Raw genomic sequence first — 24,971 nt, 5'->3', positions numbered from 1 at the left:
GATTCATGGGGTCTACAAACGTATGAGTTGGAAGCATTATTTTTATGCCACGATAAACACGAGTTAGACAACAAACTCTTCTTAATTCTTATTGCTATTAGAGTTGTATGGTATGTCAACTCAAAAAATTAGAAATTTGAGATATTCATTGAATATTTCTTTGGTCATCTGTATCCTTTTCTTTTCCCTTTTCTATCAATTCTAACTCAAATTTTGTAGTTTTTTTAGACAATTAATTAATTTCTAATGAAAATTGGGCCAATATATAATTTCATGCAAGCAACAAATAACTGATGTATATAATTTCTCTCAACTAAGTTTTTATTGTATTTTTGATATATTTAAATTTAATTTTAGTAGTCCATGTTTTTTTTTTTGGTTTGGTTCTAGGAAAAACTTTAATATTATGAGAATTGAACTAGACTAGTTGGTTTGACCGGTTGAATTAAAAATTGGTCCTAACTTTAGTCTAATTATGACAAAAAAATTTTAGTTTGAAAACTAGACACGAATAGGGGGCAAATTGGTTGAACTAGTACTCTTATCAGTTTTTTTTTTTAATTAATTATCTATGCCTAATAAACAATGAACAAGGAAGAAAAATGAACCAGTATCTATCGAATATGTAAATATTTTAAAGTTATATATTATAAAATAAGTATATATATTTTGAATCAAAATGATAGAATATTAATGGATATTACCTTTTTTAATTCATATAATTTTATTTGAAATTTAAAAATTGATTCTTAATTATTACTATATATTATTATTTCTCTTTATTTTAGGTTTTAAAATATATTAATCTATCAATGATTTATTGGACCATAGTTCCACCATTAAATCATGAACCAAAGTCCCAACCGGTTCAATAACTTGTTCAATTTTTCTTAACATTATTCATAACTGGATCAAAATGTAACTAGATTAAATAAAAACAAGTGAAGACTAATTATAACACGTTAGTAGAAAGGCAATACAACAAGAAGATAAACTGAAAAAACAAAATAGGGGTCAAGGGTTTAACAACCAACCCAAATGGGGCACTATCACTTTGAGAAATACTTAACTAATAGTCCATATGTTGCTAAGAAACAAGATGCATGGAACCAAGCAATATAACTAGTAAAAAAGGAAAATTATATTAGTTTAATCAGATATTTCATGCTTGAGTTCTAAAAATTTAGTAATATTAACAGTAGAGCTCCAATCTGAAAGGATCTAATCTCGGCTCGACCTGGATTAGTCTGACTCCTATTAAATTCCCTCAATTCAACGTAGATGCATTTAGAATACCGGATACTCCACGCCAAGGAAAAAAGAAACCTCTGCAACGGAGCATCCCTGCAAAGGAAGAAAGACTAAGTCCACAAGCTCCATGTATAATTGATTGCTTACAACCAAAATGTCTCCAAACTTTATTATGAAGTATCAACCACAGCTAGCTAGTACTCGAGACCTCTTCAAAAGTGTGTATACAGAATTTAAAACCATTTCTCTTAGTAGAATCCATATTAAATGATGCTTGATTTTATGACGATATATGCTCATTGCTAGAGCAGAATCAATTCAGATGATAGGCCACCAAAATTCAGTCATTATTAAGTATAGATTAATTACCCATCTTACAAATCATAGAGTATTTATTAAGTGTACTCTCTTTGTTAGTTAGTTAATTTAAGGCAAACTTAACTACATGTTTAGTAAGAAACCATAGTTACATATTTGAAATTGTTTAAAAAATATGTAACTTTTCTATGTTGTCTCTCTCTCTCTCTCTTTTTAACTATCAATAAACATAATAAATTGTTTTATAGGAATTCACATGAAAATAAATAAACAAGGGATAAAATTAAAAAAAGTATGAGATACTACATAGTTTTAGCTTATATAAATATTAAGGAAGAATAGTTTTGAGAATCTATTTGAAAATCATTTTAGCCTAGGCCCTGTTTGAAAACTTGTTTTGAGAATAATTTTTTATTCTCTAAAACAAGAAAATAAAAAAATTTGTTTGGTAACATGTTTTTAAAAAGTGTTTTAAAAAGTAAAAAAATAATATATTGTTCTTGAGAATAGAAAAATGAAAACAATTTTTAGGTATTTTGTAATTATTATTCTGGAGAATAAAAAAGAATAAAAAAATATATTTTTATTATTTTTTTATTTTCAAAACATGTTCTATAAAATATCAGTTCTTAAAATAATAAAATAAAAATAATTTCAAACAGTTTTTAATTCCATTTTTTTTCCTTTCAAAATTTGCCTCACATCAAGAAGTCAAGGGAGTATGTTATTACAAACGGTCAAGTTTAAATAAATAAATTTACTTGAAAGGTCTTTTGCAAATTATTCATTCAAAATAGGGAGAATAACATTTAAAGTTCTCTCAACAATTTATCATAATAAAGGCCCACCAATTTTGTATTGAATATTATTTTGTAAAAATATATATATGTTAGTATTAAAAATTGAACCTTAACTCGTTAAATTTTTAAGAAAAACTTAACAAAAATTACAAGTTAAAGTATAGCTTTTTTATATATAGTGAAGGTTTAGCCTTTGATAATATAACATATATGTGATTTTATAATATAACATTCAATACAGAACTAACAAGCTTTTGTTGCAATATTTTAACCCTAAAATGTCATTTTCTCTTTAGAATATGTTTAATTTCATGTGGGCATCCCTCTAAAATACATTGAATAGAAATTGAAAAATAAAAGAAAGAAAGAATGCAAATTCTTTAAGGGAGAATTTTAGCTCAATATCTTTGAAGAGACTTAATTTTAGATGGGTCCAAAAAAAATTTAAAATTTCAGTTTAGTTTAGGGGAGAAAAGTCAAAAAAACTTCGCTAATGAAAAAATTAAAATACCCTTCACTTGTAGGATTACTAATTATTAATTTTCTTACTCTACTTATTAATTTACGAATATGAGTTGTAAATTACATAAGTTGACATGTCAATAATTATATAGAACTTAACATCAATTTTTTAATTACAAATAGCAACATCAGTTGTTAAATTATAAATTTTACTTGTTAATTTATTAACATCAATTGTAAATTATTATAATTATTGTAATTTATAATTAATGTTAGTAAATTAATGAGTAAAGTTAGTAAATTAATAACTAATGTTACTGATTGTCTAGCAGAAGGATGTAATTTATAAGTGATATTAATAAATTAATAAATATAATAAAATTAGTGATTTAGTATAATAAATGAAGAGTATTTTAATTTTTTTATCAATAAAGTTTTTTTAATTTTTTTTTGAATTGAACTAAATTTTAAAATTTTTTTAAACTCACGTAAATTTAAGTGCTTGCAAAGCTACCGAACTCAAATTCTGCCATCTATTTATATTCACTAGGTATAGCACTAGCATAGGTCTTGACAAAGATTTTTTTTACGGACACGTTGATCACACGCCAACATTATTGACCACGTAGCTGAGATGTGTACCATTCAAAGGTGCCGTCAACTTTGTTATTTCTTCACATCTCCTCCCACTTTCCAACAAAAGCTAAATTTATTATTTAATGTGGTTAAAAGCTAAAATTCGCCTCAAAATCCTGCTTTTTGCCTGCCAATTGTCTTTACCTTTTTTTTTTTGTAGAATTTTTTACTTTTTGTGGTGCTACACATTATGTCTAAGAAAAATCTATAATCTATATCTATATCTATAATAAAACCTAAATTCGGTAAATTATGCATGAAGGTAATATATTGATTTTCTCAGTAATGGTTAGAGAGATTAGACTGAATGGATAACGAAGGCTCAACGGTTATTCAACAGAAGCAAATTACACTTTTGGAGTAAAAACAAGAAAACATATTATCGCATTTGGTAACGGACATTATTGTTTTGTAAGTTTCTCCAAGATAGATTTCATTAATTAGTCAATATTATCATCGTCCTATGTTTGAAAAATACTACTCCTAAATTTGCATGTTAATACTATATGGTGATAAAATCAGCTGCATTCTTATCTATAATTATTATGTCTTTGCTAGTTTCTATGTTATGTGATGGCCACTATAACTAATTCATTTCTTCAACTTGTCCATTAGCATGCTTTTAACATTTAACGTTAAACTTAATCACAGAGTCTATAACCTTTTTATTGATCATTGCTTGTTCCTATTCATAAACTTGAACAACACGATAATCCATCTCCAAATTAAACTTAACGAAAACAAATTGACTTGAGTGTTAACTAGATAAGAAATCTATAAAGTCATATGTACATAATAACCTTTAATTTATTAAGGGTTAAGGGGTAGTAAATTGGCCCTTAAATTATATGCCCCCTCTTGGTTTAAAAATTAACCGAATCTCATCTCCTAATAAAATAGTTACCTACTTTCAAACTAACCTTATCTTTTTACATTTATCCCTATTAAATATTTTATAATAAATATAAAATCACTATCAATAGGGATACTTTTAGAAAAAGGCAATGGTTACACCTTAAAAGATTAAAAATGCTTTACATTTTTAAACATCTAATTTCTCAAAAAATGTCTTATATTTTTGAACTAAGGGAGTATATATTTCTAGGATTGTTGGAAATCCTAAACTTATTTTTCATATAATATTTTTTTTTAATTTTAGAAAATAATGTAATGTAACCTCTATTATTAATTGACAATATAATGATAAAAAATATCTCAAAAATTATAGAAAAGGTAAAAAATTAAAATAAATAACTCAAAAATTAAAGACAAAGATAAAAAATTATAAAAAAATATATAAAATTTTATTGGTTATTTTATGTAATTTTTGAGATATATTTTTATATTTTTTAGTTAATTTTAAATTTTTGTGTAATTTAAAAAAAAAAAAACCCATGAGTCACGATAGACAGGGTCAGAGTATCTTGTAAAGTGAAAACACATGTCCCAGAAAAAAATATTCCTCAGAGTCTAGTGTTACTTGTAGCCTAAGTTAAAATACTACTTCTACCATTTAAAATATTTTTTTTATTAAATTTTATCTTTTAAAATAATTATATATTTTTAAATTAATTTTATCTTTTTATATTTATCTTTATTAAATACCTTATAATAAATATAAAGTTACTACACTTTTAAAAAAAATAATAATTATGCTTTAAAATATTAAAAATACCTTATATTTTTTAACATGTAACTGTTTAAAAAATATCTTATATTTTTTAACGAAAAAAATATTTATTTAGGTCATATTTGTAGGGTGCTTGAACATTTTTATGATTTTTGTGCTCATCTTTGTTCTGTCATCCTTACTAGATGCTGAGAAAATTATTAAATATTGGAAGATTTTGTTTTTAAAAGCATGGATTTTTAATAAAATAAAATGTAAAACTTATTCAATTTTTATACAATTAATAAAATTTAAGATTTTCTGAAGTTCAGGAAAAATAATGACTTATATATGACGGAGTAGAATAGTAAGCGTGGGGAGCATTAAGGGGACAAATATGAGGATTTGACTAAAGCGTAAATGAGAGTGAGATGTTAAATTAAATTGACTGTATCTGAAGTAAGTGCTGGGAAATTGACAAAAGAGGAAGAAGGAAGGAAATGGATGATGGATCGGAGCATCATAGAGGGAAGCATTATACACAGAGTCTCTGTTCTGAAATCCTAATAATGGCGTAATCCGCGACCAGCAGAATCTTAGCTGGATACATCCATTTGCCTTTCTCCCTTAATTTACTCTCTCTCTCTCTCTCTCACCGCTTTTTTTTTTTTTTCCCCTCTGATTCGACCTTTTCACAGTCTCTCTCTCCCCTCCTCTGTTCTCCCTGTGACTCTCTCTCTTTCTCACTCCTTCATCACTGTGTCTGTGTGTGCGCGTCTCTCTCTCTCTCTCTCTCTCTGTCTCTCCCCGTCCCATTACTGCATTATCCTCTCTCTTCTCTGTCTGTGTGTTCTTGCCCATCCTTCTTCATTCTCACAAAGAGAGAGACACGCATACACACTACAATGCGTTCCTTCTTCACGATCTTCTTCTTCCTCCTCCTCCTTTTGACCTGCCTGCCTCTGATTCTCTGTTTAAAACCCGTTCTTTCTTCAGGACGGAGGATCCTGCATGAGCCATTTCAGCCATTGGGTTCTCCTCCTCCTTCTCCGCCTCCAATCTCTCCTCCTCCTTCACCCCCGGCGCCGCCCAACGCTAAATACCCCTTTTCCACTACTACCCCTAATCAATCTCCGTTTTTCCCTACCTACCCTTCACCTCCTCCGCCTCCTTCTCCGGCTTCTTTTGCTTCCTTCCCTGCCAATATCTCCTCTCTCATACTCCCGCACGCATCCAAATCTAAATCCTCTTCCGGGAAACTGCTCGGAGTTGCCATTGGTGCTGTCGTCTGTGCTGTTCTTGTCGCTGGCATTTCTGCTTTTGTTTACTGTCGGCGGAGGAGGAAGCAGTACTCTGCGGACGAGAAGACTCTCAGATCCGATAGTAGTCTCCGGCTGTTCCCTCCCAATGCTGAATCTGGTAATGGAGGTCGAAAGGTGAGGCACACCTCGTCAACTAGCTCCGAGTTTCTTTATCTCGGTACCATTGTTAATCCGAGGGGTGTCGAGGATCGTTCTGGTTCGCGCGCCAACGATGGTGGTCACGATGGACGTAGTGGCGGTGGCGGAGGAGGAAGTGGGGGTGGTGCTGCTGCTGTGGACCCTCGGAAAATGGACTCGCCGGAGCTCCGTCCGCTTCCGCCTCTTGTGCGGCTAGGTTCAAGACAGCAATATGGAGCGGCTCGTGATGATGCGGGTTCCGCTACGGCGGACGATGAGGAAGAGGAATTCTACTCGCCCAAAGGATCTCTGGGTGGTCAAGAGAGTTCAAATGGCACTGGATCAGGTTCTCGTAGAGTGTATGCGGCGATTGCGGGAGAGAATTTTATGGGTCGCAGCAGTGAATCGAGTTCTAGTTCGTATTCTTCTTCCACTTCGGGCTCACCGGGTCGGTCACATTCGATTAGCCTATCACCGCCGGCGAGCTTGAGCCCCAAAAGATCGCAGCCGAAATCACCGGAAGCTACAGTGGTGGACAGCTCTCCTCTGCTGCCATCATCCCCACCGCTACCACAGCTACCACTGCCTGCTCAACCCCAGACTGAAGCACACTCAGGCGAGGGATCTTTACGCTCATCGTCAGAGAGAAGCCAGTTTTCTTTATCTCCAGTACGCAATCAGCATGTGCAATCTTCTTCAATGTCTTCATTATCTTCAACACCAGAGATAGCTTCTGGACGAGATGGTCAGTCTCCATTGCTGTCTCCGCTCTCGTTATCACCAAATAGAGCTTCTGGGAAGAACCCAGGTGGGGCAGCGAGAGCAACAAGCGTCACATTTGAAAATGTTCGGTCTTCTTCCTCGTCTCCTGTTTCTTCATCGCCTGAGAGATGTGTTGAGAAAAAATCAGATGCGCCCGAGAGGCATGATGAGAAATTTTCTCATTCGTCACCAAGATTTCCAGATGCACCAATAGATAGAAATGCGGATAAAATTTCATTTGGATCACCAAGATTATCCACTACCTCGCCGGAAAGGGATGTGGAGAAAATTTCATGTGCGCCATCAAGATTATCAGCTGCATCACCGCAGAGAAATTCTGGGAAAACTTCCTGCGAGTCTTCAAGGTTATCCACTGCATCATGTGAGGGAGACGCGGAAGCAGTATTATGTGCATCATCAAGATTATCCGATGCATCACCGGCGAGAAACGGGGAGAAGATCTTATGTGCGTCACCGAGATTATCCAGTGCTTCGAATCATAGCGAGAAGTCTCTGTCGTCTTCTTCAGCTTTCTCTCTGCCATCATCACCTGAAAAAGTGGTTGAGCATGGTTTGGATCACTCTCCAAGTCTATCAAATGTTTCAGATCGGTATAGGCAATCTCCTATGCCGACCCTGCTTTCATCACCAGAAAGAGAATTGAACAACACTTCAGATGATTCTCCTACAGTTGAAAATGTTGTGGATCAAAACAGAGATTCTCCAGTTCTTGCTTCTCTTCCACCTCCGCAACCACAGCGAAAACACTGGGAGATTCCCATCCTCACATCCCTTTTTGGCCAAACAGCAAGAGGAGATAAAGTTTTGGATCAAAATGCGGAATCTCCAGCTCCTCCTACACCACCACAGCGGAAACATTGGGAGATTCCAGTTTTCTCAACACCCATTGCTCAGCCCAGAGTTTCTCCCGCTCCCCCTCCTCCTCCACCACCACCGCCTCCTCCTCCACCTCCACCTCCACCTCAGCCACCCCACCAACGAATACGAAAACAATGGGATGTTCCATCTCCTTCGACACCCACTGATCAGCCAGTTTCTAGGCCGCCAGAACTGATACCACCTTCCAGGCCTTTTGTGGTGACAAATCCAACAACTGATGTGTCTCCAGTTGAGTTGCCTCCAAATTCTCAGCAACAAAATTTGGGGATAAATGAGGAGACTCCAAAACCAAAGTTGAAGCCGTTGCATTGGGATAAAGTTAGAGCTAGTTCTGATCGTGAAATGGTGTGGGATCAGTTGAGGTCAAGCTCTTTTAAGTAAGATACTCAACACTGACTATGTTCTTTTATGGTTATGAGCATTATTAGTAGTTGAGCTTTCATATGTTTAATTTATATGGTCATTTTTCTTGGATTGAATGCATTGAATTGGTTGGGTGCAGAGTAAACGAGGAAATGATTGAGACATTGTTTGTTGTCAATACACCAAATCCAAAACCAAAGGATACTACACCAAGATCAGTTCTTCCCCCGCCAAAACAGGAGGACAGGGTACTTGATCCTAAAAAGTCACAAAATATTGCAATTTTACTGAGGGCACTAAACGTGACTGTTGAAGAAGTTTGTGAAGCTCTAGTAGAAGGTATTTTCCATATAATGTATTAACCTTAATTCGTACATTGCTTCCTGAACTTTATTCCTGGCGCTTGGTGATTTTGCTGACATATGCCAACTTAATATTTCTTTGGTTTTTTTTTTTTTTTGTTTTCTCAAGTGAGGTTCAAGGCTTATTAACTTGTCGGGAGATTTCTTTGTGTGCCGTTACTGCTTATCGTGGGATGAATCTTGCTATCGTGTCATTTTTTAGGAAAGCCACATAAATAAAAATGTAAACATTTATGCAGTGTCGGGCAATCATGTGTGTTTTAGTCATAAATCCCCCCTTTTGGTTACAATTTTATTGATTTGTAGTGTTTTCACTTTTCGTGATAGTTTGGGGATGGGAGGGTTTACATGTCATGTTTCAGATTCTGTATATTAAATTTGTAATAAGGTGTCATTTCTCTTCCATAAATATGGTTTTATGTAGCTTTAGCTTGAAGTAGATGGATTCTAGTCCTTTTGCATGACAACTAGGTTGCTGGCAATAGTTTCACCGGCAACCTTCCTGATTCTATTGAGATACTGAAATCTGAACATACAACCATAAAAATCTACCTTTGTACAGGTAGTGCCGATACAATTGGAACAGAACTACTCGAAAGCTTGTTAAAGATGGCGCCAAGCAAAGAAGAAGAACGTAAACTGAAGGAACATAAAGATGACTCACCAACCAAACTTGGTCCTGCAGAGAAATTCTTGAAGGCTGTGCTTGATGTACCATTTGCGTTCAAAAGGGTGGAAGCCATGCTTTACATGGCTAATTTTGAGTCTGAAGTTGAGTATCTCAGGAAGTCGTTTGAAACTCTGGAGGTAACCATTCTCTCCGACTTTTTCTTTTTCAATTTACTGTGTCTGCATTATTTGCATCACATCACATCTTTTGGTGTCAAAGTGAAATTGTAGATATGGTTAACCTATTTCTTGAAAGATCAATACATTCTTATTGGTTTTGATTGCCGTTCAACATGAAATGTGGTTAGAATATTATCTAACATTCAATCTGAGGTGACACGAGAAAAAAGTTGCAATAATTGCAGTGAATAATAGATTGTTGTGTGATGGAGACAAGCCCTGGGACCTTATGTGCATCCTTTACCTTTTTTAACCCTCAAAGTTAGTGGAATCCAGAAAGTGATTTTAATGGTGGAAATTGATCATAAAAATAATAGAAAGGATTAGAAAGCCTTGAATTATGAGTACAACTGGCATGATAAACATTGTAAAAATAAAAGAGAAATGAGAATCCTTTCATTGGCACACCTGCGCACGTGCACACATATCAAATGCACCACGACATTCTAGCTAACACCTCCCTAGCTTCTTTCCAGTATTTTCCGTGTGATGCTGCTTATCCTTGTTTTCTCAGAACATGCCATTCAGATTTTAATAATCATATGCCCCTTTTTACCCTCCATGACCCCCTCTTGCACAAGTCAAAAGATGAAACATAGTTTTCCTATGGCACCCAATTTGCAGGCTGCCTGTGAGGAGCTGCGCAACAGTAGAATGTTCTTGAAACTTCTAGAGGCTGTGCTCAAAACGGGGAACCGTATGAATGTGGGGACAAACCGTGGCGATGCACATGCCTTTAAGCTTGATACGCTTCTCAAGCTTGTTGATGTTAAAGGCGCCGATGGGAAGACCACCCTACTGCATTTTGTTGTACAGGAAATTATAAGAACTGAGGGTGCTCGTCTCTCGAGTACTCCACAAACTTCAAACTCCTCTTCGAGCGAAGATGCCAAGTGTAGGAGGCTTGGTCTACAAGTCGTTTCGAGCCTGAGTTCAGAGCTAGCAAACGTAAAGAAGGCTGCTGCTATGGATTCTGAGGTTCTCAATGGTGATGTCTCCAAACTTTCTAAAGGAATTTCTTACATAAAAGAGGTGGTGAAACTAAACAAAGCGACAAAGCAAGATGAAAGTGGTAACAAATTTACAGAATCAATGAACAAATTTATGATGATGGCTGAGGAGGAGATCCTGAAGATTCAAGCCCAAGAAAGTGTTGCTCTTTCGTTAGTGAAGGAGATTACAGAGTATTTCCATGGTAACTTGGCAAAGGAAGAAGCTCATCCATTCAGAATCTTCATGGTGGTGAGAGATTTCTTATCGGTTCTTGACCGAGTCTGCAAAGAAGTCGGTTTAATAAACGAGAGGACCATGGTTAGTTCTGCCCATAGATTCCCAGTTCCAGTAAACCCCCTCCTTCCGCAACCCCTAAACCCTATGCTTCCACAACCCCTACCTGGATTATATGGAAAGAGACATTACAGCTCTTCAGATGATGACAGTCCTTCTCCATAGCTACAAGGTTCTTATCTTATCCCTGAGGTTCATGGCTGCATCTTTTGTAGAAACAACCTGGTACCAGGTGTTTTTGACTGGTGGGAGCGTGTATGGTCTGCTCAAAATGATGCAACTCTTTTTGGTTTTCTGTTTAAAAATTGTAAAAATCCATGTAAAAGATTTGAGTTATATGTTATATATAAGATTATATGTAGAGTAGAAGCTGTTTTTTATTTTTTTGGAAGAATAAGTTTGCCATGCTATATGAATAGGATGTGCATTGTTAGATTATAACTTATAACCATGAGTATAAAGCTATTCAATAGTTCTATCAATCATTTTTCATTTGGGAAGCCATTGGATACAGAGTGAAGGTAATGGGCTTGTGAGGCCATTCCATGCATGGCATGTTATGGCTAATTTGGCAAGGGAAAGAGGATGATGAATTGTATTTGATCTTCTATTTTTCCCCGGGTATTAGCCAGCAATAACGGATCTGCATTCATTTATATTTTGTTTACGAATTTCAAAAATAAAATTTTAGCGGTTTCAATTTAGGGGAAATTATTTATATTTGTAGGGTTTCTACTTTCTAATACTGTTCCAAGAGGAATAAAAAAATGGATTTGTAACTAATTTGTCTCGAGTGAGTGATGTGATAGATTTAAAAATGTAAATTTAAATTGACTCTTAATTTTATATCCAAGTTGTATAGGAATAAAAAAGATATTGATTATCAATATTTTGAAGCATTCACTAATACACAGCATCCTTTAGTTAAATTCTGAAGTAAGAAAGGAAAACAACTATAAAAAAAGATACACAGCATCCTTTCGCTAATGAAAAAATTAAAATACCCTTCACTTGTAGGATTACTAATTATTAATTTTCTTACTCTACTTATTAATTTACGAATATGAGTTGTAAATTACATAAGTTGACATGTCAATAATTATATAGAACTTAACATCAATTTTTTAATTACAAATAGCAACATCAGTTGTTAAATTATAAATTTTACTTGTTAATTTATTAACATCAATTGTAAATTATTATAATTATTGTAATTTATAATTAATGTTAGTAAATTAATGAGTAAAGTTAGTAAATTAATAACTAATGTTACTGATTGTCTAGCAGAAGGATGTAATTTATAAGTGATATTAATAAATTAATAAATATAATAAAATTAGTGATTTAGTATAATAAATGAAGAGTATTTTAATTTTTTTATCAATAAAGTTTTTTTAATTTTTTTTTGAATTGAACTAAATTTTAAAATTTTTTTAAACTCACGTAAATTTAAGTGCTTGCAAAGCTACCGAACTCAAATTCTGCCATCTATTTATATTCACTAGGTATAGCACTAGCATAGGTCTTGACAAAGATTTTTTTTACGGACACGTTGATCACACGCCAACATTATTGACCACGTAGCTGAGATGTGTACCATTCAAAGGTGCCGTCAACTTTGTTATTTCTTCACATCTCCTCCCACTTTCCAACAAAAGCTAAATTTATTATTTAATGTGGTTAAAAGCTAAAATTCGCCTCAAAATCCTGCTTTTTGCCTGCCAATTGTCTTTACCTTTTTTTTTTTGTAGAATTTTTTACTTTTTGTGGTGCTACACATTATGTCTAAGAAAAATCTATAATCTATATCTATATCTATAATAAAACCTAAATTCGGTAAATTATGCATGAAGGTAATATATTGATTTTCTCAGTAATGGTTAGAGAGATTAGACTGAATGGATAACGAAGGCTCAACGGTTATTCAACAGAAGCAAATTACACTTTTGGAGTAAAAACAAGAAAACATATTATCGCATTTGGTAACGGACATTATTGTTTTGTAAGTTTCTCCAAGATAGATTTCATTAATTAGTCAATATTATCATCGTCCTATGTTTGAAAAATACTACTCCTAAATTTGCATGTTAATACTATATGGTGATAAAATCAGCTGCATTCTTATCTATAATTATTATGTCTTTGCTAGTTTCTATGTTATGTGATGGCCACTATAACTAATTCATTTCTTCAACTTGTCCATTAGCATGCTTTTAACATTTAACGTTAAACTTAATCACAGAGTCTATAACCTTTTTATTGATCATTGCTTGTTCCTATTCATAAACTTGAACAACACGATAATCCATCTCCAAATTAAACTTAACGAAAACAAATTGACTTGAGTGTTAACTAGATAAGAAATCTATAAAGTCATATGTACATAATAACCTTTAATTTATTAAGGGTTAAGGGGTAGTAAATTGGCCCTTAAATTATATGCCCCCTCTTGGTTTAAAAATTAACCGAATCTCATCTCCTAATAAAATAGTTACCTACTTTCAAACTAACCTTATCTTTTTACATTTATCCCTATTAAATATTTTATAATAAATATAAAATCACTATCAATAGGGATACTTTTAGAAAAAGGCAATGGTTACACCTTAAAAGATTAAAAATGCTTTACATTTTTAAACATCTAATTTCTCAAAAAATGTCTTATATTTTTGAACTAAGGGAGTATATATTTCTAGGATTGTTGGAAATCCTAAACTTATTTTTCATATAATATTTTTTTTTAATTTTAGAAAATAATGTAATGTAACCTCTATTATTAATTGACAATATAATGATAAAAAATATCTCAAAAATTATAGAAAAGGTAAAAAATTAAAATAAATAACTCAAAAATTAAAGACAAAGATAAAAAATTATAAAAAAATATATAAAATTTTATTGGTTATTTTATGTAATTTTTGAGATATATTTTTATATTTTTTAGTTAATTTTAAATTTTTGTGTAATTTAAAAAAAAAAAAAACCCATGAGTCACGATAGACAGGGTCAGAGTATCTTGTAAAGTGAAAACACATGTCCCAGAAAAAAATATTCCTCAGAGTCTAGTGTTACTTGTAGCCTAAGTTAAAATACTACTTCTACCATTTAAAATATTTTTTTTATTAAATTTTATCGGGCAATCATGTGTGTTTTAGTCATAAATAAAAATGTAAACATTTATGCAGTGTCGGGCAATCATGTGTGTTTTAGTCATAAATCCCCCCTTTTGGTTACAATTTTATTGATTTGTAGTGTTTTCACTTTTCGTGATAGTTTGGGGATGGGAGGGTTTACATGTCATGTTTCAGATTCTGTATATTAAATTTGTAATAAGGTGTCATTTCTCTTCCATAAATATGGTTTTATGTAGCTTTAGCTTGAAGTAGATGGATTCTAGTCCTTTTGCATGACAACTAGGTTGCTGGCAATAGTTTCACCGGCAACCTTCCTGATTCTATTGAGATACTGAAATCTGAACATACAACCATAAAAATCTACCTTTGTACAGGTAGTGCCGATACAATTGGAACAGAACTACTCGAAAGCTTGTTAAAGATGGCGCCAAGCAAAGAAGAAGAACGTAAACTGAAGGAACATAAAGATGACTCACCAACCAAACTTGGTCCTGCAGAGAAATTCTTGAAGGCTGTGCTTGATGTACCATTTGCGTTCAAAAGGGTGGAAGCCATGCTTTACATGGCTAATTTTGAGTCTGAAGTTGAGTATCTCAGGAAGTCGTTTGAAACTCTGGAGGTAACCATTCTCTCCGACTTTTTCTTTTTCAATTTACTGTGTCTGCATTATTTGCATCACATCACATCTTTTGGTGTCAAAGTGAAATTGTAGATATGGTTAACCTATTTCTTGAAAGATCAATACATTCTTATTGGTTTTGATTGCCGTTCAACATGAAATGTGGTTAGAATATTATCTAACATTCAATCTGAGGTGACACGAGAAAAAAGTTGCAATAATTGCAGTGAATAATAGATTGTTGTGTGATGGAGACAAGCCCTGGGACCTTATGTGCATCCTTTACCTTTTTTAACCCTCAAAGTTAGTGGAATCCAGAAAGTGATTTTAATGGTGGAAATTGATCATAAAAATAATAGAAAGGATTAGAAAGCCTTGAATTATGAGTACAACTGGCATGATAAACATTGTAAAAATAAAAGAGAAATGAGAATCCTTTCATTGGCACACCTGCGCACGTGCACACATATCAAATGCACCACGACATTCTAGCTAACACCTCCCTAGCTTCTTTCCAGTATTTTCCGTGTGATGCTGCTTATCCTTGTTTTCTCAGAACATGCCATTCAGATTTTAATAATCATATGCCCCTTTTTACCCTCCATGACCCCCTCTTGCACAAGTCAAAAGATGAAACATAGTTTTCCTATGGCACCCAATTTGCAGGCTGCCTGTGAGGAGCTGCGCAACAGTAGAATGTTCTTGAAACTTCTAGAGGCTGTGCTCAAAACGGGGAACCGTATGAATGTGGGGACAAACCGTGGCGATGCACATGCCTTTAAGCTTGATACGCTTCTCAAGCTTGTTGATGTTAAAGGCGCCGATGGGAAGACCACCCTACTGCATTTTGTTGTACAGGAAATTATAAGAACTGAGGGTGCTCGTCTCTCGAGTACTCCACAAACTTCAAACTCCTCTTCGAGCGAAGATGCCAAGTGTAGGAGGCTTGGTCTACAAGTCGTTTCGAGCCTGAGTTCAGAGCTAGCAAACGTAAAGAAGGCTGCTGCTATGGATTCTGAGGTTCTCAATGGTGATGTCTCCAAACTTTCTAAAGGAATTTCTTACATAAAAGAGGTGGTGAAACTAAACAAAGCGACAAAGCAAGATGAAAGTGGTAACAAATTTACAGAATCAATGAACAAATTTATGATGATGGCTGAGGAGGAGATCCTGAAGATTCAAGCCCAAGAAAGTGTTGCTCTTTCGTTAGTGAAGGAGATTACAGAGTATTTCCATGGTAACTTGGCAAAGGAAGAAGCTCATCCATTCAGAATCTTCATGGTGGTGAGAGATTTCTTATCGGTTCTTGACCGAGTCTGCAAAGAAGTCGGTTTAATAAACGAGAGGACCATGGTTAGTTCTGCCCATAGATTCCCAGTTCCAGTAAACCCCCTCCTTCCGCAACCCCTAAACCCTATGCTTCCACAACCCCTACCTGGATTATATGGAAAGAGACATTACAGCTCTTCAGATGATGACAGTCCTTCTCCATAGCTACAAGGTTCTTATCTTATCCCTGAGGTTCATGGCTGCATCTTTTGTAGAAACAACCTGGTACCAGGTGTTTTTGACTGGTGGGAGCGTGTATGGTCTGCTCAAAATGATGCAACTCTTTTTGGTTTTCTGTTTAAAAATTGTAAAAATCCATGTAAAAGATTTGAGTTATATGTTATATATAAGATTATATGTAGAGTAGAAGCTGTTTTTTATTTTTTTGGAAGAATAAGTTTGCCATGCTATATGAATAGGATGTGCATTGTTAGATTATAACTTATAACCATGAGTATAAAGCTATTCAATAGTTCTATCAATCATTTTTCATTTGGGAAGCCATTGGATACAGAGTGAAGGTAATGGGCTTGTGAGGCCATTCCATGCATGGCATGTTATGGCTAATTTGGCAAGGGAAAGAGGATGATGAATTGTATTTGATCTTCTATTTTTCCCCGGGTATTAGCCAGCAATAACGGATCTGCATTCATTTATATTTTGTTTACGAATTTCAAAAATAAAATTTTAGCGGTTTAAATTTAGGGGAAATTATTTATATTTGTAGGGTTTCTACTTTCTAATACTGTTCCAAGAGGAATAAAAAAATGGATTTGTAACTAATTTGTCTCGAGTGAGTGATGTGATAGATTTAAAAATGTAAATTTAAATTGACTCTTAATTTTATATCCAAGTTGTATAGGAATAAAAAAGATATTGATTATCAATATTTTGAAGCATTCACTAATACACAGCATCCTTTAGTTAAATTCTGAAGTAAGAAAGGAAAACAACTATAAAAAAAAGATACATTCTTGATGACAGGTTTGAGGGTCATCTAACCAAAACTTATGTGGGCCCTCCAATTTAATTATTTATTTTTTATTAACAACTATATATATACACTTTGACCAACTGATTGCAAACTACTTGGTAATTTTTTTCAAGATAGATCTGATCGCATTTTACTTTAATCTGTTGAACCAACATGTGGGAGCCTCTCCAACAACACATCTTTCCTGGCTTTGTTTAAAATTATAAAAAGGGTTTAAACGTTTTCTTTGGCAACCTGTCAAATCAAACATTAAATTAAGGATACGAAAAAACTAGTTAAAACATTTTTCTTTGTAAATGTTACAAGTAGCGAAACATACAATTTTCCTTCTTGAAGTAAATGCTAATTATAACTTTACTACATCCATTTTACCCTGTAAAAAAATATCCCTATTTCCTTTGAAAAAACCGCACATTAATTTATTGAAGTATAAATGATCCTTCTCTGAATCATTGCAAGCTATCAGAATCCATGCGCTCTATGATGATCTAGTGGCATTTAAAATCACACGACCAATGGGAAGACAGTCTGTTCATCTATGATCATCAATGCAGATAACATTGTCTTGGCAACCTAAAGAATAAAGATTCATATGCAAGTTTTCAGAGTACAAGTTCCCAATTACGCAATCCAATGACAGATTTTGTGCCATTAATTAGCTCCATTGGTATTGAGTGGAAAATGTTACAAAATAACCCACACTTGGGCTCCAAAATACATCATGGACCATGGTAAAATAAGTACCTTAAATTACAACTTAGTTATAACCTTACCTCCATTTTCTTTGAAAAAGCTACAGGCATGAAGTTTCTCCTACCTCTTAGCATGTGGAGTTTTACCTGCAAATTCCTGCTTATTCCACCTAAGTATAAATGACCCTTCTCTGAGTCATTGCAAATTATCAGCATCCATGCGCTCTAATATCAAACGAGCTTCTTCTTCTGTTGCTGGTACTACCTTTCTAAGTTTCAAGCCATTTTTCATTGCCTTTGCTTCAGGACGTACTGTGAAAGTGAAATGGAAAGTATTTGATACCTGTATCAGACAAAGAAAACAGGGAAGAGAAAAGTTGTTATTTTTTTCAATGGCTTGGACGCAAGAAGAATTAATCTACGATTTAATTTTATTGTCCAAAGGGTAGTTGAGTGAAACTAACTTCGCTAGATTGCAGCTCAGGCCTCGTAACATGTGCAACAACTTCAACATTGATCAGTGGCTGATCTGGATTGTGAAGTTCGGTATAAAGAACACAGGACTTGAAACGCAAGAAATCTCCGACATCCACCTGGTCAATAAATTGTGGTCTTTACAATTTACATGCAAAGAGCTTGATTTTCATTCACATATACCATTATAGAGATCAAGCAATCAGTTAAAACAACTTATAGCATAAGTTGCATCAGATCACATTTCATGCAAACGAGTTGATAAAAAAGAATAGCGAAGCATTGGCAGGTTCACAATACTGCGAGAACGCGCGCATAAGAACCCATGTAGGCTAGAACCAAAAAGCGCAAAGGTCTAGCCTTTTTCTCTTCCTCTCTCAAGGTTTTCAAACACAAACAATATGCCAACTCAATCACATATGTTCCTTTTCCAGTAGCATAGTCGAATTTGATTTGATTACAATATTTTCAAACAATATTCCCTGCGTGCTTATGCTATAAAAATGATGCTATAGATGAGCTAATTAAGGGTATGGATTTAAAAAATATTGCCATCGGGATTTGCTAATAGTAGTAATTATGGTATTGATATGATGGAAGTGTAAAACAAAGGACAAAATACTCACAGGTTTTAAGAAATCAACATGATCAACTTCAAGAAAGCAAGGAACCAATCCAGCAAAAGCATATGCCGTTGAGAAAGCTAATTCAAATGCTCGATGCATTAAAAATCCTCCAAAGATTCGGCCATAGATGTTTCGCTGCTGAGGCTGGCATATCAGAGAGTTCTCGAGGCGGGTATCCCTCAGAAGAATGCGGTCACGATCAGCCAAAGCAGGCATGTCACAGAAAACTCTTCCCTCAGCCAACAGAGCCTTGAGTCTGTTTACATCTCCATTCTCCAAATCTTTCCACTCCCCCTCTCTTCTCCGTTTTTTCAAATTATGTCTTGCCTCACGTTGCTCTAAAAGTAACTTCTCATGTTCAGTTTCAGGTGAAAGTCGATTAACTGGAGCCGCCTGTCCAGTTTTTGAGTCTCGTGCAACAAATATGAAGTTAGCTGTCAGTGCTACTGAGCCTGAATCATCAGAGCTCTCTGCAAGCATTTTATAAATGCTTCTTAGAAATCCAACCACAAAGCAGATGCAAAGCAAACAAGATTCAATTTGGTATTTCATATCTATATGAAATAATATAAAATTAATCAATGCAAAAACATAAAATGGGCCTGGCTCAAAAACTTCAGCTCACCAGTCAATCAAATCTAAAGCAAAGAGTGTATTTGTCAGAACAAGACTGGTTCAATAGCCAGTTCACTAGTTGAAACAGATGTGTTGGAGTAGGCCATATAACATGGATAGCAAATAAAAAAGTTACCAACAAAACAACACGCTAGCCAATGAGAGACTAGTCTGTTTGAAGTTTTGGCACTGTAAAATTTTTAAAGTTATGTGAGTCAAAAGTAAAGCACCTTCTTTGGACTGAGAGACCACAAGTTGGACCTCAATTGAGGACCGTCCAACCCATATAACAGAACCAACTATTTTGAGATCAATGTCAACACTAATTGGCTTCTTCAGCACAATCTTGTCTACAGAAGCAGTGACCAGTAAAAGTGGCCTTGTTGTGCTATCATCATCAGAGCAGTGCTGTTTATGCAGGAAAATAGAAATTAGTTATGTAAAACTTGGGGCACCGGGCATGCTTAACATGTAGAGTTGATTTTATTTTAGAATCTGGCAAGCCATTTAACACACTGAATCGCTGCAAGCAACGAGGAAAAAGTTGTTGACCCAAGAATTTCAAGCTGTACCCGGTTCAGAATTCAAATAAATGTTTTCAAGTTGTGAATTTGAAGGCACAAGAAATGATTCATTTACTACACACACAAAACAAATAGATTTTCAACCAGATCCACCAATGGCTAAAGCACAGGTCATCCCCATTATCATTCACTTCTACACTAAAAAAAATCATATCATAAGAAGGAAGAGCCCACATAAGCAATTACAATGAAATGAAAAGTGCTGTTAAGAGATTAGTTTAATTATTTTTTTATTGGTTTTCTTAAAGTTAGCTGTTAACAGATTAGTTTTATTTTACATCTTATTTTTTTAAAAAAAGAATTAAAATTTTAAATACAAACACAAAATCCGCTGTGTTGCTGCTGCTGCAAAAGAATCTGATTTCCTTCAAATAGTGATAGAAAGAAAAGGAACACTGCTTGTAAAGACAAGAAATTCGTTTCAAACACACTACAATTTTTTTTTTTTAAAAAATATCATTCTCATTCCATCTCATCCAAATTCTCAGTTTTAAAAAGCAACAAAGTCTAGAATTTAGATTGGCCAGAAAACAAAGCTTTAGGATTCTGAGGATGGGAAAGATCCTTGGAACTGTGAAAGCAATACGTAGAAATTCAATATCAGCACGAACAATTCTTTGGTTACTGCATAAATGTTCGATGAATTCCACACTTCACATCTTGTAACTTATACTCGTCTTCTAGTTGAATGCGACAAATTGATCAAAGGGTTTAAACCATGTAAACTTTTAGGGTTTTAAAAGTTGAAGCATACTTTCAGCGAAGTTGAGCTCCATTGGGCATTTGCATTTCCCCCAAAATTCATTAAACGACGAAGGGGAGGATTCAAAACAACGTACCTTGACGGAAATAGTTCCAGCTAGGGCGTCAAGATCTTCAAGCAATTTCCCGATTCGAACCTCATTCCATGGATCTCTATACTGTTCTCTGAGAACAAAATCTGACGAGAAGGTATACAGTATACAAGTACTGCTTTGCGACGGAGTTTTCGTAAGCAACGAGCTCTGCGGAGGCGCGTCTTTCGGCGGGTCAAGCTGTCTCACTAAGATCTTCGACTTGGCTTCCCACAAGGCGGTGGTCACTGGCGAATGGTACATTCCTGGCCACAGAGCAATGGGTTTCCGGTCGCCAGAGGAATCATTGGCTGGAGGCGACGGGAAATTGATCGAAGGAGAGACGAAAGTTGAAGCAACAGGGATTGTACCTTTCACGGAGATCGTGTTCAAAGGAGAAGAGCTCGAATCCATTGTCGTGGAGCTTCGTACTTGAAATTCTATTTTTAACCGCAAAAAGGGTTTCGGAGTTCGAAGTCGTCTTCTAAAATCGGGGAATTTGGTCTGAAGTTGTTTGACTTTTGACTCGTGACTGACTTCATTCTCGGAGAAAATTACATCTAATGACCCAGATTTTAATTAATCAAACTGATATTTGATGGTTAACACTAAGTAACACCATCAACAAAAGTTCAATTTTTAAAGATCTGAAACATCAACAAACCCGAGAAAGATGTCTAAATCAAGTCTTACAAACTTGAAATCCGTGAAACAAAATTAGAATTTCCGAATAAAGCCATTCATGCGAGCATCCCATCGATGAGCAAGAACACGTACGGAACTACAGCGAAGCTCATGCTCAACGATGGTTTCAAAACTGCAGACATCATCTTCCTCTTCCAGATCATTATGATGGACGAATCCTCTACAGCCTGAACTCAATCTTTCTGTGCAATACACTTGAAGATCCAAATTCTGAGAATTATAGGACCGCTAACTTTGATCAATTGCAAACAAGCTTGATCAGTATTTCCATTTATAAATCATTTTTAATATATTTTATTATATTAATTTTTTTTAAAACTTCATAACTTATTTAAAAATTTCATAAGTTTCTAAGATTACCTGGTTAAATGTTCATTATTTACAATATAAGACTTTGTGCTTGTTTGGAATTTAGTAGATTTAAACTACAGTTTGTAGATTTAAAATTTATTGGGAGTGAAAAAATATATTTGGGTAAGAGAAATTTATAAATGAGGTTTTCTTTTCTAACTATAATTAGACTAAAAGCTAGATGTTTTTCTATTTCATTTAATCACGTAACGTTAATTAAATCTAGCTACCTACAAACTAATTACTCAGTCCTCTCTTGTGATTTTTTTTTGACCATGTCCTCTCTTTTGAATTAAATCAATATATTCTATGTACTATGATATAAAAATTCTAATAAATTAATATTTGTATATCATAAATAGTACAACTCATTTGTTCAGAATTTGTATAATGCACCACTAGTGATATTTTAGTATTTACATTCAGACAACAAATGGATAGTCACATTCTGTTCACACATACACACATATTATGTAATGACCAAAAAAAAAAAAAATACTAATTTATATTTTCTTTAAATTAGTTTTATGGAAAATGAAAGGGTGAGTTACTGAAATTTATGCTAATAGCTTACTTGAAGGTCCAAAGTTTTAATTTTTGTTAGTAATAAATTAATTTTATTTAGTTTAAAATTATAGAAAAAAATTATCAAAGTACTCATGTTTTTATGTTATTAGAAGAAATTTTGGGCCCTCTTTTGTAATTTTTGCAATTTCATAAAATTTAGATTTTATATTCTCTCTCTCGGTCATTAAGCACGTACTGTCTCATTTGTTTTCCCTTCTCCTTCGGCATTTCCAAAAAATCCAAAACCATCGAGGGTCATTTCGTTCATTCTCTGCTCAACTCCTCCTCGCCGTTGTTCTTCATTTCTTCCCTCACCGCCGCTAGCCTGCATCTTTCCTTTTCTTCTGTCGTATGTCCGTCGCTGAGCTTGCTTGTTTCTTCTCCGTTGAGGATCTGCCATGAAATGGCACTGCTTCTCGTTTCCCCTATCTCTGGTTGCTATCGATTTCTGCTCACTGTTGATGAAGTGTGCTTGGTCTTTGCCTCTTCTTCCTCCTTAGCCTCTGTGTTCAGATCACCAGAGTTTGTTGCTGCAAGAAAGTTGTTCAAGTCGATTTACTTGCTCCTTGCTTAGGCTTCTTTCCTCCACAGTTCCTTTCTGTCTCCCATGCGGTCGCCAGTAGCTTGCACAAGTGGAGCTAGGCCAACCGTTGAGTTCGTCGTTAGTATCCGTGATCACCGTGAATCTGCCACTATCAAGGTTGAACTTGCAAAGTCGTTCACTCCTTTGTTCATCCATTGGTCTTCTCTTCATGCGACGGTGATGCCTGAATTTTTCTTCTTCCTCCTCTGTTAATGCGCTGCCATGGGACCATCTTCCGTTTGTGCTGTTTGTGTGGATGTTCTAAGATCTCCTTCTCCCTCCTTTGTTCTGCGTCCTGCTTTCTCCATTTTTGCTTGAGTAGAACCTCCTTTTGTTCTGCTTTGTCGTGATCACACATGAGTTAGGGAGGTTCAACTTCTTCTCTTCATTTCTTTATTGCATTGGTGGTAAGTCAAGATGCATCCTTCTTCTATTTTGTGTGTGCATTTGTTTGATGTGGCTGAAATTAGGTTTTTATTTTCTCTTCTTAAATTGCAGTTGTTATGCATGTTAGAAGGATAATCAAATTAAGCTTGAGTTTAAGAACATGATTTTTGGCGGATAAATTTACTCATGCTAGAGGAATTAAATTAAATTTGTCCTTAAGGTCCAATTGAATTTTTTTTTCTATTAAAGAATCAAAATTGGATTGGCTGATTGAGGTCAATATCAATTTTATGATTTGTAGGAAATGAGATTTAAGGGGAAGAGGTTTGGTGTTAATCTGAGAATTAATGGATGATAAGTGTTTGATAAAATGCCTTTAGGAGAGTTTTGCTTGAATATCTTAGATTTATGAAATTTGATTAGTTATTGTGATAGACACATTTAGTTTGAGTGTTATTGATCCATGAATTTAGCTTGTAGGTTACGAATTAAAGGAATTTAATTATTATGAATTTGTATGTGACTTTAAATTCTTGGGGATAGAATGGTTATAAATAAAGTATTGGATAAAATATGATAGGTTAGAAAATTCTAATTGTATGGTTGGAAACAATGTACCGAAGAGAAGATGCTATCTCAAGTAAATATGTTGATATGGCTAAAGCATTATGGAAGAAATTAGTGACGTAAATGGTAGTGCTTAAACATCATTACCTATAAATCTAAATTGGACTTTTGCAAAGGAGTTCATTAAAGGAACTATTGAGATCTTATCTAAGTCCTGAAATTATTGAGAGTTATAAAGTTGAAAAGTGTACAAGATCAAATTAGAAGTCATCCTTAGATGTTTGGAAATGATTGGTCAAGAGAATTAAAGGTTATATGTTTATTCAATGGTTTGGAATGTTATACATTAGATGCTTGGTAAAAAGCCTAAGGAAAAACTTTTATGTATAAATTTTGTTGCTAAAATTTTAAAGTTTTTTTCTTATTTTATTGAATGGATTCCCTTTAAAGAGATTTGTTGATTCAAAAGTAAAGTTAAAGTTCATTAAAATCTTATTATACTTTATAGGGTAATTGTAAGGAAGGTAGCTCGATTGGAGTTGTAAGAAATGAATTTTGAGCTTTGAAGATTTTATAGGTAAGTAGATAGCGTTCCAACTGATTTTTTTTCAATTAAAATTTTCTTTACTAAAATATTATATTTTTCTGCAAATCATGCTAATAGTAATAACATGATTGTTGGAGATTTTATTAATGAAAATTAATTTATTTTGTGAAATTAGCTCTATCAAATTTGAAATATTTGTTACTCAATAAATACAAGTTTGGATTTTAATTATGAAATTTTATTTTGAAAATTATTGAATTGCTATGGAGAACAATTCATGTGAGTTTGATATTGAAAATGAAAATTTTATCTTAAAAGTGATGATT

At 34.1% G+C, this 24,971-nt stretch overlaps 3 protein-coding genes across 3 annotated transcripts; 2 read left to right on the top strand and 1 right to left on the bottom strand.

Annotated features, from left to right (window-relative positions):
• The first annotated feature begins 5,752 nt into the window (after positions 1–5,752).
• Positions 5,753–11,418, top strand: LOC129294981 (formin-like protein 1). Its single transcript, XM_054933466.1, has 4 exons — positions 5,753–8,554; positions 8,680–8,879; positions 9,465–9,709; positions 10,376–11,418. The coding sequence occupies exons 1-4, from the start codon at positions 5,982–5,984 to the stop codon at positions 11,201–11,203; spliced, it is 3,846 nt and encodes a 1,281-aa protein (XP_054789441.1). The 5' UTR covers positions 5,753–5,981; the 3' UTR covers positions 11,204–11,418.
• Positions 11,419–14,318: 2,900 nt separating this feature from the next.
• LOC129294983 (formin-like protein 1) lies at positions 14,319–16,500 on the top strand. The gene is made up of 3 exons (XM_054933469.1): positions 14,319–14,351; positions 14,456–14,791; positions 15,458–16,500. Exons 1-3 carry the CDS (start codon positions 14,319–14,321, stop codon positions 16,283–16,285), a joined length of 1,197 nt encoding a protein of 398 aa, XP_054789444.1. The 3' UTR covers positions 16,286–16,500.
• A 1,130-nt stretch (positions 16,501–17,630) lies between these two features.
• On the bottom strand, positions 17,631–21,412 carry LOC129294985 (acyl-coenzyme A thioesterase 2, chloroplastic-like). The gene is made up of 5 exons (XM_054933471.1): positions 20,945–21,412; positions 19,752–19,929; positions 18,907–19,376; positions 18,271–18,399; positions 17,631–18,149 (listed from the first exon to the last, which is right to left on the bottom strand). The coding sequence occupies exons 1-5, from the start codon at positions 21,350–21,352 to the stop codon at positions 18,003–18,005; spliced, it is 1,332 nt and encodes a 443-aa protein (XP_054789446.1). The 5' UTR covers positions 21,353–21,412; the 3' UTR covers positions 17,631–18,002.
• Between the last annotated feature and the right edge of the window lie 3,559 nt (positions 21,413–24,971).

Source organism: Prosopis cineraria, unplaced genomic scaffold (genome assembly GCF_029017545.1).
Source record: "Prosopis cineraria cultivar Desert tree isolate PC_DT_omini unplaced genomic scaffold, ASM2901754v1 PC31, whole genome shotgun sequence".
Lineage (NCBI taxonomy): Eukaryota > Viridiplantae > Streptophyta > Magnoliopsida > Fabales > Fabaceae > Prosopis > Prosopis cineraria.
This window is presented reverse-complemented; position numbering and strand designations above follow the sequence as displayed.